Raw genomic sequence first — 20,140 nt, forward strand, 5'->3', positions numbered from 1 at the left:
CGAAAAGCAGGGTTCCACTGTACTCTATTAAGCAATATAGCTAGGTTTAAAAAATGCATATAAGTACGAACCTTACTTACCTTAAAATATTTACGTTCTTGGCTTGTAGTGAATGGTGAATATACTGTATTTATTGTAGGAAATCTGAATAAATGAAGAATGGGTATAATTGAAAGCTGCTGTATTAGCGGAACGCTACAAAGCGGGTCTTGCCTGTACATATATATATAGTGAATTCTCATCATTCATATGGTTCTGTTCCATGAAATCCCTGTGAATGGCAAAATTGTAAACAGAAAGTTAGGGGCTTGGAGTCACAGAAGACTTCCCTTAGTGTCTAGTTTGGGAACCTGTATTTTTTATATTAAAGAGACTAACAAATACTGAGTTAAACAAAGAAATTATTGTTATTATTATATTCTTATAAAGCACCTAACCTGTATTGGAAACATTGAACCACTGGAAATAATATAATTTTTGGGAGGTATTGAGCCCTTGTAAGGTGTAGAGACCTGGGGGAGCATGGAGTTCTTGGTAGTTTTGTGTGATATTCTGTCAGTGATAGAGTAGCAGCTCATGGGTTAAATGTAGCAGTCTAAAACTACTTGGATTTTTCATAAGTTTCCTAATACAGTTGGTGGGGTAAGTGTGGAGGTGAGTGGGTGAGCGAGAGGGCATGTGGGTGAGCAAGAGGGCATATGGGTAAGCGAGCGTGTAAATGAGAGGATACAACACATGCTTCATGTTATCTGTATGAGAGAAAGAAGGTGAGGTCTTGCAGGAGGGAGATGAGGTAGGGTGAAGTAATGAGTATGAGAGTACCTATTTGTGATTACCTTTCTTGTAGCTACAGGATCATGGTGTCCTGTCCTCATGCAGTATTTAGTCTATTGTGAAGTTTTTAAAGTTACCAGTGGTTGTAGCATTAACTGTACGGCATCCTCTTGTAACTCATTTCTACATTCTGCCAGTCTATATAGAACTTTCTAGTATCCCTTAGTTCAGAGCTATGAACTATTGTTCTCCCTGTTACTGGTGCTACAAAAGTTTTCCTTATTAATCTTTCATTTTCTTTTTATAATCTTATACAAGGATATGATTATGATCATTTTGTCTTCTCTTTTCCTCTCATCAACCAGTGAGAGGATCCAAGTGACTTACTGCTGACATTAGTGAAAGAGACATGTTGTAGAAGAAAGCTTTTATTGGGGCAACAGCTTGCTAACTGTCAATTTCTACATAGTGAAATTGTGTCCTAGTTAACACTTGTTCTTCCCTCTCCCACTATGCCCCCTCTCATCACTGCCCATCTCACAATGCCCCCATCACTCCCCATCCCACTACCCTTCCCATCACTCCCCTCCTATTACACCTCCCATCACTCCCCATCCCACTACCTCTCCCATTAATCCCCATCCCACTGCACCTCCCATCACTCCCTTCCCATTATACCCCTTCCCATTACTTCTCCCACCACCTTGTCTTCACCTCAGAGCCAATAAGAGCATGTCTATTATTATTATTATAATCAAAAAGAAGCGCTAAGCCACAAGGGCTATACAGCGCTGCAGGGTAGGGAAGGAAGCAAGGGAATTGGATGGCAGAAGGGAGGGGGGATGATCAGCAGGTTACAGAAAACAGCGGGGCAGGGGATAGTACGGGGGTAGAGGGTAGCAAGAGATACAAGTAGAAAGGGCTGAAAGTATCAAAATTTGTGGAGTAAGTCAGTCGTTGTCAAAAAGTCAATGAGAGAGTCCGGATGAAAGGTGGGTCCATCAGCGAGAAGGGAAGGTAAAGAGAGAGCAGCGGGGCGAAGACGACGACAGAGGTAAATTCTGCGTGCTCGTTGATAAAGTGGGCAGTCCAACAGAATGTGGCTGACTGATAATGGAGCTTGGCAATTCTCACAGAGAGGAGCAAGACGCCTCTCCATGAGATATCCATGAGTAAGACGAGTATGGCCAATGCGAAGACGGGAGAGAGTAGTCTCCCAACCTCGACACTGGTGATAAGAAGACGGCCAGTAACCTATACTCGGTTTAATAGACTGAAGTTTGTTGCCGAGCATAGTAGACCAACGTTGTTGCCAACGGGTGTGAAGGTGGGAAGATATTACAGCAAAATAGTCCGTACATGGAATACCTCTATAAGAAACTGGTAGGTCATGTACTGCTGACCGCGCAGCAGTGTCTGCCTGTTCATTGCCCTGTACGTCAACATGACCAGGGACCCAACAAAAAACAATATCTTTATGCTTAGTAAAGATGCGGCGTAGCCAAAGTTGGATACGGAGGACTAAGGGGTGAGGTGTATCAAATTTTTGTATAGCCTGTAAAGCACTAAGGGAGTCTGAGACAACCACAAATGATGACACAGGCATAGATGCAATACGGATAAGTGCTGTAAGGATGGCATATAATTCAGCAGTAAAAATACTAGCTGAAGATAGTAAATGCCCTTGTACGACGCTGTCCGGAAACACTGCTGCGAATCCTACGCCGTCAGAAGACTTAGAGCCATCTGTGTACACAGCAATGGCATGAGAATGAGAGTGAAAGTGGTCAAGAAAAAGAGAGCGGGAAGCGACCGTAGACAGTTGGGCTTTCGAGCAAGGGAGGGAGAAAGAACAGACTCGAACAGCTGGAACTTCCCAGGGGGGTAGGGAAAAGTGTGATGCTACATGTACATAGAAAGGTGGTAGTTGAAGAGAAGACAAGAGCGAATGAAGGCGAAGAGAGAAGGGACGGAGTAAGCAGGGGCGGCGAACAAATAAAGAATGTCTACTAATATCAGTGACCATTCTATAAATGGAAGGATTGCAGAGATCATGAGAGCGTACATAGTAGCGGAGGCAATGGGCATCACGGCGATCGGATAAGGATGGAACGTTCGCTTCTGCATAGAGGCTTTCGACAGGGGAAGAGCGAAAAGCACCAAGGCATAAACGTAATCCTTGGTGATGAATGGGGTTAAGGCTAGAGAGAGTAGCAGGAGATGCCGCTGAATAGATCTGGTCACCATAATCAAGTTTCGATAAAATAAGGGTGGAATGTAGGTGAAGGAGGGTTCGACGATCAGCTCCCCACGAAAGATGAGCAAGGGTTTTAAGAAGGTTCAGCCGGCTGTGACAAGTTGCCTTCAGAGAGGTAATGTGAGGTTTCCAGGATAACCTACGATCAAAGAGGAGGCCCAGAAACTTGACTGTATCACGTTCAGGGATACGTGAGCCATAGAGGTACAAAGGATGATCAGAGATGACAGAGCGTCTAGTGAAAGTGATTTGGTGGGTTTTAGTGCTGGAAAATTTAAACCCATGTGTGGTGGCCCAATTGGAAACACGGTCGACTGCATGCTGGAGAGAAACTGTAAGGAGGTGACAGTCAGCGCCTGCACAGGCAATAGCGAAGTCATCAACATAGAGTGATGACCAAATATTTGATGGAAGACTAGAGGCCAAATCATTAATAGCAAGGAGAAAAAGTGTTGTGCTCAGAACACATCCCTGGGGGACACCTTCAGCTTGGATAAAGTCCGGGGAGAGCACATTATTAACCCGAACACGGAAATGCCTGTCAGTTAAAAAGTTCTTAAGGAAGGATGGTAGATTGCCTCGAAGGCCTAAGGAGTGGGCTTGGGCTAAAATATTATACCTCCAAGTTGTGTCATATGCCTTCTCAAGATCAAAAAATATGGCAATAACTGAGTGGTTATTCGCAAAGGCATTACGAACATACGTATCCAAGCGCAGTAAGGGGTCTATGGTAGAACGTCCCTTACGAAAGCCATATTGACGAGTGGAGAGACTGTTGTGTGTCTCTAAATACCACACTAAACGTCTATTTACTAGACGTTCCATTACTTTGCAAACTGCACTGGTAAGAGCAATGGGACGATAGTGGGAGGTTTCATGTCCCGTAGTGCCTGGTTTGCGGAAAGGGAGAACAATGGCGGATTTCCACAGCTGTGGAAGAACTCCTTGTGACCAAATAAGATTGTAAAGGCGTAATAGGACTGCAAGGGCTGACTGATGTAAATGTTGTAGCATACGAATATGAATGTCGTCGGGCCCAGCTGCCGATGATCGACAAGCTGAGAGTGTTGCCTCCAGTTCTTGAAGTGTAAAAGGCACATTATACTGTTCTTCTCTGAGAGAAGAAAAGTCCAAGGGTGCTAACTCTCTGGCAGACTTTGAGGAAAGAAATGAGGGGCATAGATGGAGTCCCTGAGAAATACGGACCAGATGATTGCCAATTTCATTGGCAACATCTAGTGGGTTTGCTATATCAACACCGGCAACCCGCAGAACAGGAGCCGGGTCAGGAGAATATTTACCACTCAGTTTTCGTACTTTTTTCCAGACTGCACTCATAGAGGAAGCAGAGGTGATGGTGGAGACATAATCTCGCCAGCAAGTGCGTTTAGCGTCACGGATGACACGGCGAGCGATCGCACGCTTCTGTTTAAAATCAAGGAGTCGCTCTGTGGTTCTATTGTACCGGTACCTGCCCCATGCAGCGCGTTTCAAACGTACTGCACGAGCACAAGCAGGAGACCACCAAGGCACGCATTTCTGAGAATGCCTGCTCGAAGTTTGGGGTATAGAATGAGAAGCTGCGGTGAAAACGGAGGATGAGAAGAGGTGTAAAAGCTCATCGATGGAGGACGAAGAAGGAACCTCTTTAAAAACAGTCAGGTGTGAGTAAAGGTTCCAATTTGCCCGATTAAATTGCCAGCGTGGGGTGCGAAGAGGTGGCGAATATGAAGGGGAAGTAAGAATGATTGGGAAATGATCACTGTCATGTAAGTCCGGGAGAACAGACCAAGTAAAGTCTAATGCGGCGGAGGAAGAGCAAACTGAGAGATCGATGCAAGAGAGAGTATGAGTCCGAGGATCAAAATGGGTGTGAGTACCTGTATTTAAAACATGGAGGGGGTGGGTGGCAAGAAAAGCCTCTAACTGAATTCCACGGGAATCACAGTGAGACCCTCCCCAGAGGAAATGGTGGGCATTAAAATCACCAAGTAACAGAATTGGTGGCGGTAATGACGAAACAAGGAAGGCAAAATCCGGAATAGATAATGCCCGAGAAGGAGAGAGATATAAAGAACAGAGCGTATACCACCTATGTAAGTGGATACGGGCTGCTGTGTAATGCAGCGAAGTATGAACAAATAGCTGATGGTACGGAATATCAGTGCGGAGAAGAAGGGCACTTTCATTAAAGGTCCCATCAGGAAAAGGATCTGAAGAATACAATAAATTATAGCCTGAGATGTGAGAAATAACAGCAGAGTGTAATTTTGGTTCCTGTAAGCAAACACCAACAGGGGCAAACTGGGAGAGTAACATCTGAAGCTCACCCCGATTACCCCTGAGGCCACGTATATTCCACTGTAAAAAGGCCATGAATGGCAATGATAAAGATACTTGAAATCCGCAGGTAAGGGTTCCTACGGACTAGGAGGGTTAGAAAAGTCCACATGCGGAGGCAGTGGAAAATGTTCAAGCAGCGAAGGAACGGTGCGCTGTGAAGAAAGGAGTTGCGCAGATGGAGCAGAGGAGAGAGAAAGAGCGGAAGGTGGATCAGTGTCCATTGATGGTTTGGTCTCTGCAATATATTCAGAGATTGCTTCAAGTGTTTCAGAATTCAGAGATGTCGTATGGGAGACAATATTGGGAATGGTAGGGGGAGGATGAGTAAAGATTGGAACTGTATTGGACTGTACCAAGGTAGGGGGGGGCGAAAGGGTGGAGGGAACTGGAGAAGCGTGGCAGGGGACAGAAGAGACAGGAACCTGGGAGGTGGCAGAAGAGGAAGAAACTTGGGAGGGAACAGGGGAGGAAGGTACATTACGAGGAGGAGGGTGAACCTCTGCACTTGTAACTGAGCCAGTGAGAGGGGAAGAACTAGGGACAGAGACAGGGAGGGTAAAATGAGGAGGTGGAAGATGGGTAGGAGGTGTTACCGGACCTTTTTTTGACTTTTGAGAAGTAGAGGGACGATTGGGAAGAGGTGTCGTACGAGGTCTCGTCGATACTGAGGCTTGTAAGAGAGAACTCGAAGAAGCGAGATTAGACTGAGGCGTTGAAGTAGGGACGTCTGAGCCGAGGACAGCAAAAGGATTAGATACAGGAGTGATTATGGGAGAGGTAACCACAGAGGTGGGTGTAGAAGATGGGATACCAGAAGTGGGGGGACGTTTTGAAACACGGGAATAAGAAACACGTGGGAGTCTCCCTTGGAGGCGGAGATGAGAAACTGCCATGGCATAAGGGAGACCTTCTGTCTCTTTGAGGTAACGGATTTCCCGCTCGTTTAAATAGACCTGACAACGGCGAGAGTACGAAGGGTGAGCCTCATGACAGTTAAGGCAAGAGGGAGATCGATTGCAAGACGTATTAGAATGGTCATCGGCACCACAGACTGGGCATTCGGCGATAGATCTGCAATATTTCGCTGGATGGCCAAATCGCCAGCAATTTCTACACTGTTGTGGTGTAGGGATCACCTTTCGAACTTGTAACCGATGTCCTGCTATATAAACTGAGGATGGGAGTTCTCGGCTGTCAAAAGTTAAACGAGCCACATTGCTAGGGTATCGTCTCCGCCCACGGGCAGGAAGAACGTAAGTGTCTACCTTGAGGATTGGGAGATCTTGGAGTTCCAGCTGTTCTAGAATGTCGGTGCCACATGTCTGGAAATTTTGTTGAACTATGGTATGGGGCAGAATAACGGTACCACTACAAGAATTGAGGGAATGATGTTTTTCAAGGGTGACAGGAACAGTATCTATATGGGAAAGACGAGAGAGCTCACGAGCCTGGGTAGCATTCTGTACGGTAATGATGCGCGTACCGCTCTTAAGAGCATGAAAAGAAATATCTTTACCAACATGGCGTAGGAGTGCCTTGCCAATACTATGGTCAGAAAGATAGGCAGTAGAGGAAGTTGGTCGTAAAGTGAAGAATTTAGTCCACTGTTCAGTCTGAAACTGAGCGTGGAAAGGTAGTGAAGGACGTGTCGATCTTTTCTGAGAAGAACGAGAAGGTGAAGGTGGAGAAGTATCATCAGCAGGTAATTGTCGTTGACGTTTAGGCGTGGGACCAGAGTTGGTCCGACGTGGAACGGGTCGGCGATTTGAAAATTGCCGCACCGTAGAGGGAGAGGCCGGAAGCATAGTCAGAGGAGAGCGAAGGTCTGATAAATCGAAGGAGTCAGTCGAGGCCTCAGCACCTGAAGCAGGTGAGGAAACAGCACCGGCAATAGGTACAGAGGCATGAGGAATGTCTGAAGAGTGGTCCAAAGACGAGGCGGGGTCAGAACGGGGTGCGGTATCAAGAAGGGGCCCGGGGGTACCAGGTTCATGGACTAGGGCTGCCATGGTTAGGTTACTTCTTTCTTTTTGTTTTTAAGAAAAAAAAAAGAAAGAAGAAAAGAAAATAAAAATAAAAAAAAGAAAAAAAAAGGGGGGACCGGGGAGGGATAGTTCCTAGGAGGAATGAAAGGGCCAGAAATCTCCCTCCGCGCCCAAGAGGACTCGACACCGCTAGTAGCGCAGATGCAGCATGGAACCCGTGCCATACCCTACCCTTCATGCCAGTAAACCAGCAATCTGGGATAGCAACCTCACATCTGCCGAGCTACCTCGGTGGACAAAAGAGAGGGCGGCCGGATATCCGCCACAAAGCATACCTCCTTCAGCCACCACCCCCGGAATCCGAAAGGTGGCTTCCAGAGATACACCCGTCGCCCAAAAGACACCCAAAGCTACTCCGGGATACCGGAGAGGGATCGGGACATCCCTAGGCAATCCAGATTCCACGGCAAACTACGCCACCGCCAAGAAACCTCAACGGAATGGGATCGACCCCGGTGTCCTTTCCTCTACCTAGGAACTAGCGTGCCTGTGGGAGAAATCCCAAAGGACAAAAAGAGGAAGGGCAAAAGGGAGGAGTGGGGAGGAGGAGGAGGAAAGGAAAAAGGGGAGGATGGGGAGGATGGGATAGGGGAGGGGAGATTGGGGGGTAATTAGGTTCGGTCTGAGGAAGAAGACCGATAGGTCTAATTCCTCAGACCAAGAGCCTCTTCACCACGCCAAGGAGCCCCCCTTGAAGAGGAAGAGCATGTCTAATCCTTCTAACTTGATAACCTTTTTTTTTTTACTAGGCCTGTGAGCCATTTCATAGCTCATCTTTGGACTTTTTCTAGCCTGTCTCCATATTTTTTACATGCAGTCTGTCATTCCACTTCCTTAATTTACCCAGGTCTTCCTGCAAGAATACTGTACAGTCATTTATATCGCTGATTTTGGATAGGATCTTTGAATCATCTGCTGATATGTTTGCTTGTTCACATAACTTTTCATTCTTTCTGGCAAATAATTTTTATAATTTAGAAACATTATCAAGGCAAGTGCTGATCCTTATGGCACCCTACTAGTGACATTATCCCAAAAGGACATTGAATTGTGAGATTTATGCTTCTTTGTTAAGACAGCTAGGAAATGAATGGTGGTTGTTTTCCTTCATTGAATCATCCTGTCTTGGTAGAAAATAGCCCATGTATTAAAAAACAAAATCTGCAGTTTCCCACCTTGGTAGGGTGACTCAAGATTAACAAATTCACTGTTCATGATAAAGAGTACTATAAGGTTGTAAATTCACCATTACTTATTCCTTAGCTGTTTTTCTTGCACTAAAATGCTATTGTTTTCACTGCTAAGTACAGTAGTTGATTTTTTGCACAATAGCTCAGCCCATTTACCATTTTCATTTTTGCACAAAGTAGATTTAGGCATTTTAATAAAACTTTATTTAATTCTTTACAAAGAAATATGACATAAAGCTTAGCAAAGTACTGTACCTACTAAGTTTATTGTAACTTGCTTACAAAAGGAGCCCAATACCTATTTTTGATTAGGTTTGCATGAAACCTTGAACCTGGGAGTGTGGGTGAGCTTCACTGTGAACAGTCAAACAATTTCTCTAACGGAGAAGGAGAAACCGCACATACCAGAAGAAATAGAAATAAAGCCAGAAGTGAGTTATTGCTAATTTTATTCTTTTTTTTTTTTTTAAGTTTTCTGTTAATATTATTATTATAAACTGCTGTATTACAATATATACTTTTTATTCTTTTATTAATACTGTATTCTGCATGGCTTAACAGGATGTTCGCATAGTGGATGAGAAACCTCCTCCTTGCTGGGAGGCAGATCTGAGATTAGATCGACTTCCTGAAGACCAGTGTCAAAGGATGTTGTCTACAGAAGCATACCTTGCTAATAATATTACACTCATTCAACTGTTTCCTGAAGGTTAGCTATATAATACTACATCATGAGGTGAAGAGTAAAACTAAAGTTTCCTTAATTTTCTTTCAAGGCAACATCAGAATATTTGAAGCTGTATGGATGCACCCTGATGCATTCTCATAAATTATTCATTACTCGAGTGTTTGGAGCTCTGAGCTTATTTTCCCATGTTATAATCGGAGATGTATTCCCAAGCCATAATATTCAATTTCTGCTTTCTTTTTAATAATGAAATTAATAATGTATAGTATTCAGGAGAGTCCCTTCTTCTATCATTCCTCTTTCTCCCCTTGCTTCTGTTACCTCTCTCATATTCTCTCCCTCCCACTCTCCCATCTAACACAACACACTTTATATATGCTCTCTATCCTCTCACTCACTTTTAATATGAGCATATCGGGTGTCTGGACGTGTGGTATGGGAAAATGGCAGAGTTTAATTGTGCAGGAAGAGAGGGTTGTGGTGTGAGTACAGTAAGCCAAGCTAGGGTAGAGAGAGGATGAAGAGGTGGGTCACCTGCCCTTTTACCCATCTTCCTTGCAATGAGCACCAACCAGGATATGGGGTCTCCTCATGAGACTTCCTGGCATCCCAACCATCCTTCCATCCTTCCCCACTCAACAGCCACTGGTAGGTACCAGACATGGATAGCTGTACTGACCAACAGAATATCAGAAATATTACATCTACAGATCTTCGCTAATCTCTACCAAACAAATATAAACTCTCCACACATGCATAAAACAAACAAATGGTACATAAACTGATATCAGCTCATTTGTAAAAAAATTAGAATTTTTCAATAATTTGCCTTAACAAAACTGTAGTTAGTGTATAATCTACATTTCTTTTCTAATCTCCTCCAAATAAAAAACAAAAAGGCACAATACCGTGATGGGAACAATACATAAATAATCCACACATAGGAGACAAGCATATAACTTAATGTGACTTGTAAATGGTCCTATTTGGACCAAAACACTTGTCATAAGCTTCCCTCTCCTACGTGTGTTATTTGTGTGTTACTTCTCCAAATAAATATGAAATATCCACACATGCATTAAATAAACTTACAGAAATTATTAATGCATTTGTTAAAAAAATCTAAAAAAAAAAAATTAAATATTTGCAATAATCATATCTGCAGAGTGCCATTCATAAGTAATTAATTAGTTAGAAAGTACGCTGATTGGAAGTGCAGATGTTTGTATGTTGGATGCTCTTGCATTAGCAACCTACTGTATCAGTAGTTGGCAGTTGTTTCAGAGACACAGGGTTTCCACGAAATGCTCTGCATATAAAGGGACTTTTGGCATGTATACCCAATTGTTATACTCCTTTGTACAAACATGTATCATGCTAAAATAAAATTATTATTATTATTATTATTATTATTATTAAATATGAGGAGACATTTTCTTATATATGGAATTACCATTTGTATAATCAAATTTCTAGATGTGTGGGATTGCATTTTCTGCAGCATTTTTGAAGAGAGTACCTCAAACATGCATCTCTATCATAGCATATTTTGTCCATGGAGAATCTTTTATTTATGCATGCAGCACATAAGAATATTGTAGCTATTCCCTTGCATTCTTTGCTAGTCTTGATAAGCACTCTTGTAAAGTTGTAAAGAAAGGTTTGAACTTATAAAAGTAATTTTTGTGGCCTGATTAGGGTTTAGCACATAATCTGATTTCTTTACTACTGTACATTTCTTCTCCTTTTCATATCAATTTTTCAAGCATCATTGTTAATCAAAGAGGATAGTATGAACAGAGGTCAGTTCATGAGTTACTTCTTTATTGCAATTATTTAGCACCCTGCTGCTGTTGCTCATGCTGTTATTAAGCTAGTGTTTTTCATTTTTGAGATGAACTGATTTTATTTAAATTGCATCAGGATATAAGTGGATCTGACCTTCCATAGCACAAATAATAAATTTTTTATTATAGTGCAGCAGGTTATCAAAGAATTATATTGTGGCCTTGAGTTAACCTCCCCCAAAAGATATGCTGTTTAACCAAACCACCAGTCTCACAAGAGTTAGGTTCCTAGGCCCTTGCAAATTCAGAATTCAGAATACCACTAAATTTTGTCTTTACAATAAATCTTGTTTCAGATGGCTTATTTTTGTGTTTCAGAAACACTGTCTTTAAATAGTGTTTTAATCGAGGACCACTTCAGTAAAAACATTGGGTAATTGAAGCATGTGAATTACAAAGCTTGTAAATCTGGTGGTTTGCCTGCATATACCTTCAATACCATTTTTTTAATGCTCTCAATTCTTTTTGCCTCAACATTTTTAGAGTATAAAGGCAAAGGGGATAAAAGAGAGTGCAAAAATTATAGGGGGATAAGTCTGTTGAGTGTACCTGGTAAAGTGTATGGTAGAGTTATAATTGAAAGAATTAAGAGTAAGACGGAGAATAGGATAGCAGATGAACAAGGAGGCTTTAGGAAAGGTAGGGGGTGTGTGGACCAGGTGTTTACAGTGAAACATATAAGTGAACAGTATTTAGATAAGGCTAAAGAGGTCTTTGTGGCATTTATGGATTTGGAAAAGGCGTATGACAGGGTGGATAGGGGGGCAATGTGGCAGATGTTGCAAGTGTATGGTGTAGGAGGTAGGTTACTGAAAGCAGTGAAGAGTTTTTACGAGGATAGTGAGGCTCAAGTTAGAGTATGTAGGAAAGAGGGAAATTTTTTCCCAGTAAAAGTAGGCCTTAGACAAGGATGTGTGATGTCACCGTGGTTGTTTAATATATTTATAGATGGGGTTGTAAGAGAAGTAAATGCGAGGGTCTTGGCAAGAGGCGTGGAGTTAAAAGATAAAGAATCACACACAAAGTGGGAGTTGTCACAGCTGCTCTTTGCTGATGACACTGTGCTCTTGGGAGATTCTGAAGAGAAGTTGCAGAGATTGGTGGATGAATTTGGTAGGGTGTGCAAAAGAAGAAAATTAAAGGTGAATACAGGAAAGAGTAAGGTTATGAGGATAACAAAAAGATTAGGTGATGAAAGATTGAATATCAGATTGGAGGGAGAGAGTATGGAGGAGGTGAACGTATTCAGATATTTGGGAGTGGACGTGTCAGCGGATGGGTCTATGAAAGATGAGGTGAATCATAGAATTGATGAGGGAAAAAGAGTGAGTGGTGCACTTAGGAGTCTGTGGAGACAAAGAACTTTGTCCTTGGAGGCAAAGAGGGGAATGTATGAGAGTATAGTTTTACCAACGCTCTTATATGGGTGTGAAGCGTGGGTGATGAATGTTGCAGCGAGGAGAAGGCTGTAGGCAGTGGAGATGTCATGTCTGAGGGCAATGTGTGGTGTGAATATAATGCAGAGAATTCGTAGTTTGGAAGTTAGGAGGAGGTGCGGGATTACCAAAACTGTTGTCCAGAGGGCTGAGGAAGGGTTGTTGAGGTGGTTCGGACATGTAGAGAGAATGGAGCGAAACAGAATGACTTCAAGAGTGTATCAGTCTGTAGTGGAAGGAAGGCGGGGTAGGGGTCGGCCTAGGAAGGGTTGGAGGGAGGGGGTAAAGGAGGTTTTGTGTGCGAGGGGCTTGGACTTCCAGCAGGCATGCTTGAGCGTGTTTGATAGGAGTGAATGGAGACAAATGGTTTTTAATACTTGACGTGCTGTTGGAGTGTGAGCAAAGTAACATTTATGAAGGGATTCAGGGAAACCGGCAGGCCGGACTTGAGTCCTGGAGATGGGAAGTACAGTGCCTGCACTCTGAAGGAGGGGTGTTAATGTTGCAGTTTAAAAACTGTAGTGTAAAGCACCCTTCTGGCAAGACAGTGATGGAGTGAATGATGGTGAAAGTTTTTCTTTTTCGGGCCACCCTGCCTTGGTGGGAATCGGCCGGTGTGATAAAAAAAAAAATTTTTAGAGTAATTCTTTTTAATCCAATTGTTTGATTTTGAGTTTACATATCCTGGTTCAGATTAGTGTTTAATAAAAAAAATAGAGTACTGTATATCATGTCTCCTTTAATAACAAAAAGAATACTGCATATCATGTCTCCGTTAATAAAAAATAGAGTACAGCGTATGTCTCCTTTAACCCTTTGAGGGTTTCAGCCGTACTAGTATGGCTTACGACCCAAGGTTTTTGACGTACTAGTACGCCTAAATTCTAGCGCCCTCAAATCTAGTGGGAGAAAGCTGGTAGGCCTACATATGAAAGAATGGGTCTATGTGGTCAGTGTGCACAGTATAAAAAAAATCCTGCAGCACACAGTGCATAATGAGAAAAAAAAAACTTTGACCGTTTTTTTGGAATAAAACAGCGACTTTGCACTGTATTTTCGTATGGTATTGATTGTTGTATTCTAGTTTTCTTGGTCTCATTTTATAGAATGGAAATTGAGATGATTTTGATTGATTTTACAATGAAAAGTACCTTGAAATTGAGCTCAAAGAAGCAGAAATGTTCGATTTTTACCGAAGTTCAAAAGTAAACAAATCATGCCAAGTGTCCAATACACATCAACTGGTGAGTCCAATATTCTTTCGCAAGTGCACCAATATTATTTATACCATTTTTTACACTAATGCAGTAGTCTGCATAACAGTAAATCATCTATTTTTTGTGAGAATAAAAATTCAAAGTGGAAAGCAAAAGAATGTAAGAGGGGCCTTGAGACATAACTAATGAACAAAGGAAATGTCATTTTAGTGCCAGGAATGTCTTTCTTGTTTATTCTGGACCCTATTCGGAAATTGGCATCTTTTGAAATTTGTGTGAAATTGGCAAAATTGCTAAATTCTGACCACTGTACTGGATAGTTGAAATTGGTAAATGGGTGGTTTCTTGCACACATTCGATAAAAAAAATGGAGTTCTAGCGAAATAGTCATGTTTTTTGTCGACTAGTACAGTGGAATTGGCCGAAAATGGGGCTCAAAGTGGGCAAAATCGCTTATGCGTAAGCATCGCCGAGACCGCAAACTTCGCAAGAGCATAATTCCGTAAGTTTTCCATCAAATGTCATACTTTTGGTGTCATTATGATCGGGAAAACATTCTCTATCTTTTCATAAGAATTTTTTTTTTTTTTCTTTTAAATTTGGCCGACCCTGAGAACGAGTCTCGGAGAGGGCCTGTCGACCCTCAAAGGGTCAATAAATAAAAACAGAGTACAGCGTATGTCTCCTTTAATAAATAAAAATAGAGTACTGTATACCATGTCTCCTTTTCAGAAATGGAGACAGATGAGCTTCTGATCAGTGAAGGTCATCTTCTATCTAACCTGGCACCAGTGAAGATTGGCTACAAAGTGGGAGCTCATGCAGCAATGGTTAATGCTATAAGATTCTGGGCCTCTACAATGGGCGTTCTGAATATTGTACATGGTCCTGTTTTTGATTATGATCTGGATGGTCACCAAGATCCTGTGGCACATACACTGTAAGTTGTTATGCAAAAATGTGGGATAGCTGGGGGCTTGAGCCTGGTCTAAGGGCAAAGGTAAAAGTTACACACATCTCAAGCCCAAATCAGCCACCCAGGGCTATCACAGTCAAAACAGAAAGCGCTAAACTAATATGTGTACTTAAAGGGGTTGGGTACCAGAGGGTTAGGCAAAAAATCCCAATTAGGAAAATATATCTATTTAGTCACCATAACATAACAGAAACACCTTAATCCTAAACGCCCAAATGAGGGTACACAAGCAGCAGCTGGCTTGAGGTCCAGCCACCATAACACCTATGCCTCGTCAGCACCAGGCCCACTTTACTCCACTCCCAACCTCATTTCTTATTTCCTCACTCCTCCCACAGCACCCTGACCATGTCAAAGCCTGAGTGAACATACAGGTAAGCCATATGAGAGCCTATGGCTTGAGTTGGATAAACAAAATGAGTGCACAACTACAAACTTATCTTAAATACACAGCATCTCCGACGCCAGCCTCTACACACCATGCTAACGTCACGTGACTCCCCCAACCCACACTTACTCCGCGTACCCAAACATCCTTGGAAAATAAATCATTAACAGAATTTCTTTATAATTACAGTTAGAGTACTTTACAGTACCCCGAAATGCACATTATCAATTATAAAATTATTCTTTACAACTATAATATTCATACTATTATGGCACACTTCTCCACTATATGTACATTACGATGTCATGCAGAACCCTGCATAACATAAGTACATTTATTTTTGTATCACTAAAAAAAATTTGAAAATAGACAAGAAACAAAATTCTGAATATTTTGATCCCTACACTGGGATTTTCCTCAGAAAGAGTTCAGCATGTTAGATAGGAGTGAGTGGAGACTATTGGTTTTTGGAACCTGACGAGCTGTTGGAGTGTGAGCAGGGTAATATTTTGTGAAGGGATTCAGGTGAAACCGGTTAACCAGACTTGAATCCTGGAAGTGGGAAGTACAGTGCCTGCACTTTAAAGGAGAGGTTTGGGATATTGGCTCTTTGGAGTGACATCTAAACTGTGGTATCTGGGTGCCTCTGCAAAAACAGTGATTATGTGTGAATGATGATGAAAGTGTTTCTTCCTTTTTCGGGTCACCCTGCCTTGGTGGGAGATGGCCAGCATATTAAAAAAAATAAGAATAATAATAATAACTATCATTTTCCAGAAATACAGTGAAGCCTCTAGTGCCCAGTGACTATTTCTTTGTGGTCACTCTGTGTACCAATACATCGACAACCTCATGCTCAGGAGACCCACAAGATGTCCTGTCTTTTGTTTTCCCCAACACAGAAATACATGACAATTGTCTTATGGTGAGATTCAGTTAATCCATTTTCAGTTGTTCTTGACATATATTTAAAGTAAGAGCAATTTATTTTACAGTCTTCTCATTATGCAGCACTGTTTAAACATTATATCTCTCAACATTGTTTGCTGTATTTAGTATTATACTGTCACACTGAATGAAATAAAATCTTGTTTTAAAGCAAGCAAGAATATGATGAAAATTCTTAATATTTCAGTAGATATGAAAATCTGTCTCTTGCATGCAGTATCATAAGGCTGAAAAGTACATTAGTAAATATACAAAAGGATAAAAAAACATTTTTGTATAAATCTGAGAATTTGGTTTTGTATTTGTATTGTTATGTAGTCATACCCAGAATTCATGGCATCAGTTGTTTATGTGATTTTTTGAGCACAACTCCTAAATTTAAAACTAGCCTTCTGACTTTGTTTTAAATGTGCTTAGTGCATGTAATATTCTCAAATATTTTCCTGTTTAGACAACCAAATTAGACCAATATTTAAAGAGATACAGCAACTTTTATGAAGGGTTTCATATATGATAGTTACCCAGACTTGAGTCCTGGGGGTGGAAATGGCAGTGCCTACACTCTGATAGAAGGGTGAGGATGTTCCCATTGGGGCGTAATATGAATCATGATGTCAGCACACTTCTAAAAAGACAGAAAATGAATGAATGATGGTGAATGTGTTTTTTTTCTTTGAGTCACCCTGCCTTAGTGAGAAACAGCTGTTGAGGAAAAAAAAAATTAAAGATAGAAGGGGATAGACTGAAATTAGAGACTGTCTCTGTTGATTTGTGAGTTTCAGTGCATTTATATATTTGAGATGATGGCCACCTCTAGTGGATCACATAGCCTCGGAGAAGTAGGAGTAATATATTTATTTTGTTCATAGATTCATCTTTGTTAAATTTTGTGCTTTACAGAATGATACTGAGTACTTACAGTATCACTTAACCACTGTAAGAGATGTGGAGCTCCTAACAGGACTACGTTTCTTCAGAAGTAAATACGTGCGCGACAGCCTGACTTACAGAACATGGCAACACATCCATATCTGGCCTCTGCCACTCCGTGAAAACACTGCAGGCCAAAAACTCGGCCAGAGAGTAGGCAAGGCTGAAGGCTCATAACATGCAAATATTTATAGTGTTAAAGTTAGTTGTAGCCTATTGCATTCCCTACTTGAATGGTACAGTGAAAAGTTGTATAATATGTTTAGCTATAGACAGAAAAATTTGCTCATATAAACCTATGTTGTGTTTCAAGCATTTTGTGATTCAGTGAATGACTTGGAATGTGTTTAATATTAAAGTGGTGAAACACTGTTCATAATAATATAAGTGTATTGAGAGTGAGTAAAATTCAATATATATCAGTGATATGCTGGAAAAAATGGCTAGAATCAGCAAGAAAGCAGAAGCATTTTTGTATTGTTTAAATAATATTTTAAATACATGAAAATTTTTACCACTTTAATTTCACAAAAAACTACTCTTTAACCAGTGTGTGTATATACCTGTACATATCTTGTCTCTGTATGTAAGTAAAGGTAAAGATAATGTATTATATATGGTGCTAGAATTAAGTGATTCAGTATATAATATTTGCTTTGTGCAGTAATAAGGTAGATCTAATAGTCCAGAAATCTCGAATTATGACTTTCTACTGTGGTTATATTTAAGGCAGACTGCATAATGAGAGCAGAACAGCTTCCATTAGAAAACCAGCCCCAAAAAATTTTGTTATATCCTGTATGAGAAGAAATGATGTTAGGTTGTAATATTTTCCACCTGAACCTATAAAGTTTATGAAAATATGAATAAGCAATAGAAACTTTATAAAATAATAGATGCCACATTGGCATGTAATGCTTGTCATAAGAGGCGACTAAAATGCCAGGAGCAAGGGCCTAGTAACCCTTTCTCCTCTATAAATTACTAAATTTAAAAAGGAAAACTTTTGTTTTTCTTTTTAAGTCCTCCTGCCTCGTTGGAATATGGCTGGTTCATTGGGGGGAAAAAATATTGGCATGTAGTTCCCTACAAGATTTTAATGAAATACAAAATTGTGAGATAATGTGAATGGCAACTGTATAATATTTACTTGTTGGCTAATTATTTTGCATACCATCATGTTGACACTCCATGCAAACAATGTAGTCAGATGACTCACTTGAAGATTCATGTACAAAGATTAGAGTGGTAATACTTAAGTTTGACTTGAGTTCTAGACATGTATGAAGATGAGAGTGATAATACCTAAGTTTGACTATGAGGTCTAAGTGCTTGTATGAAGATGAGTGATATCTAAGCTTGATCCCATTAGAATTTTTTCTTAATATTCGTAAGTTTTTACTTATTATTTGTATAGAAGTATATGGCAGAGAGTGTCTGCCAGGAATGAGAAATTACACGAAATCAAGGAAGATGAATTTGTGGATACCGAACTTATTGTATATTTCAGTGGGAGAATGGGGATGCATTCTGTACCTCCTTTGGTACCCTACCATAGTCTTAACAGTCAACTGTAGTACAAATACATCATCTAACAGAACTAAATGTGAATACACAAATCATAGTTCTGAGAGCCAAGCTCATGAATAAAATCATGGTTACATATGCAAGTCTTGTGCTGGAAGCCAATTTTGCAAATAACATGGTAATACCATAGATAAATTATAGTTCTCAAAGACAAGCTTTTAGACAACACCATAATAAGCCATGGTACTGGGAAGCAAGCTTGTGTATATACTATATGTGGGTTGAATATCTGTAAACCTAGTTGCAGGTAAAGCATTGAAATGTAAAGTAAATTTGTGAAAGCAAAACCCTTGAATAATGATCTTGTACAGTAAAGTACTGTATATGATATTTTTGTTTTTAAAACAGTGACATGGATGAAAATATGAAGATAGCAGAGCATACACATGTGCATGTGTGTGTGCATGTATGTGTGCATATGTGTGTGTGTGCACGTGCATGTGTATGTGTATATATACATATGCTTTATTGTCATTGTTGTGACCTCTGGATCTTGGACTACTTAACTGAAAACTTTCCGAACCTCGAAGTCCATATATGATGTGATAAGTATAATAAAATGTAAATGGTGTACACGACTCTAATAAATCTACATACACAGAGAACATTTTATAGGATTAGAGATCAACTAATTTCATTTTTGCTACAAGAATGGAAATATTTTTTTAATTTACATTCAAATATTTACATTTACAGTAACAACTAGTATATAAAATATTTTTACAAATTGGCAAATTAAAAAATTATTACTAAATTAACTTTTTTTAAATAATGTGTGACTTTCTAACTATCGTAAACATCTTCACAACAAACCTGAGGAATTATAGAACGTAAATATATATTTTTACTTTATGCCGTGATATTTTATTCTTCCTACACAAGACTTGTCCAGATAGCTGTCTGTGTTAATGATGACCTTTTGACACAAGACTCTTGTCCTGAAATATACCTGCAGTGGGTTTCAGAGGTCAATGCCCCCATGGCCCGATCTGTGACTAGGCCTCATGATGGATCAGGGCCTGATCAGCCAGGCTGTTGCTGCTGGCTTCATGTAAACTGATGTACAAACTACAGCATGGCTGGTCAGGTTCTGACTGTAGGTACCTCTCAAATGCCTTCTTGAAAACAGCCAGGGGTGTATTGGTAATCCTTTAGTATGTTGGGAGACAGTTGAACAGTCTTGGGCCCCTGACACTTATTGTGTTGTCTCTTAGTGTACTCATTGCATCCCTGCTTTTCGATGGGGGATGTTGCGCCGCCTGCAAAGTCTTCTGCTTTTGTAGGGATTTTCCAAGTGTATGTTATCATGTATCTTGCCTGTGTTCCAGGGAATACAAATCAAGGGACTTCAACCATTCCCAATAATTTAGGTACTTGTCATACCTATAGGTGCCGTGAAAGCTCTCTGTATGTTCTCCAGATCTGCAATTTTGCATGCCTTGAAAGTGGCCATTAATATGCAGCAATATTCCAGCCTAGAGAGAACAAGTGATTTGAAGAGAATCATCATAAGA

General features: G+C 40.7%; 1 protein-coding gene across 4 annotated transcripts in view; it reads left to right on the top strand.

Annotated features, from left to right (window-relative positions):
- Positions 1-19,479, top strand: part of LOC128702469 (venom phosphodiesterase 2) — a 109,212-nt gene extending 89,733 nt beyond the window's left edge. For all 4 annotated transcript variants that reach the window (XM_053796726.2, XM_053796709.2, XM_053796717.2 and 1 more), the window contains 5 exons: positions 8,922-9,040; positions 9,171-9,318; positions 14,530-14,737; positions 15,939-16,086; positions 17,010-19,479. In XM_053796726.2, the coding sequence (XP_053652701.1) occupies positions 8,922-9,040; positions 9,171-9,318; positions 14,530-14,737; positions 15,939-16,086; positions 17,010-17,216 (830 nt within the window). In that variant the 3' untranslated portion in view covers positions 17,217-19,479. The remainder of the gene's footprint in view (positions 1-8,921; positions 9,041-9,170; positions 9,319-14,529; positions 14,738-15,938; positions 16,087-17,009) is intronic.
- The last annotated feature ends 661 nt before the right edge of the window (positions 19,480-20,140 follow it).

This window comes from Cherax quadricarinatus, chromosome 37 (genome assembly GCF_038502225.1).
Source record: "Cherax quadricarinatus isolate ZL_2023a chromosome 37, ASM3850222v1, whole genome shotgun sequence".
In the NCBI taxonomy this organism is placed as follows: domain Eukaryota; kingdom Metazoa; phylum Arthropoda; class Malacostraca; order Decapoda; family Parastacidae; genus Cherax; species Cherax quadricarinatus.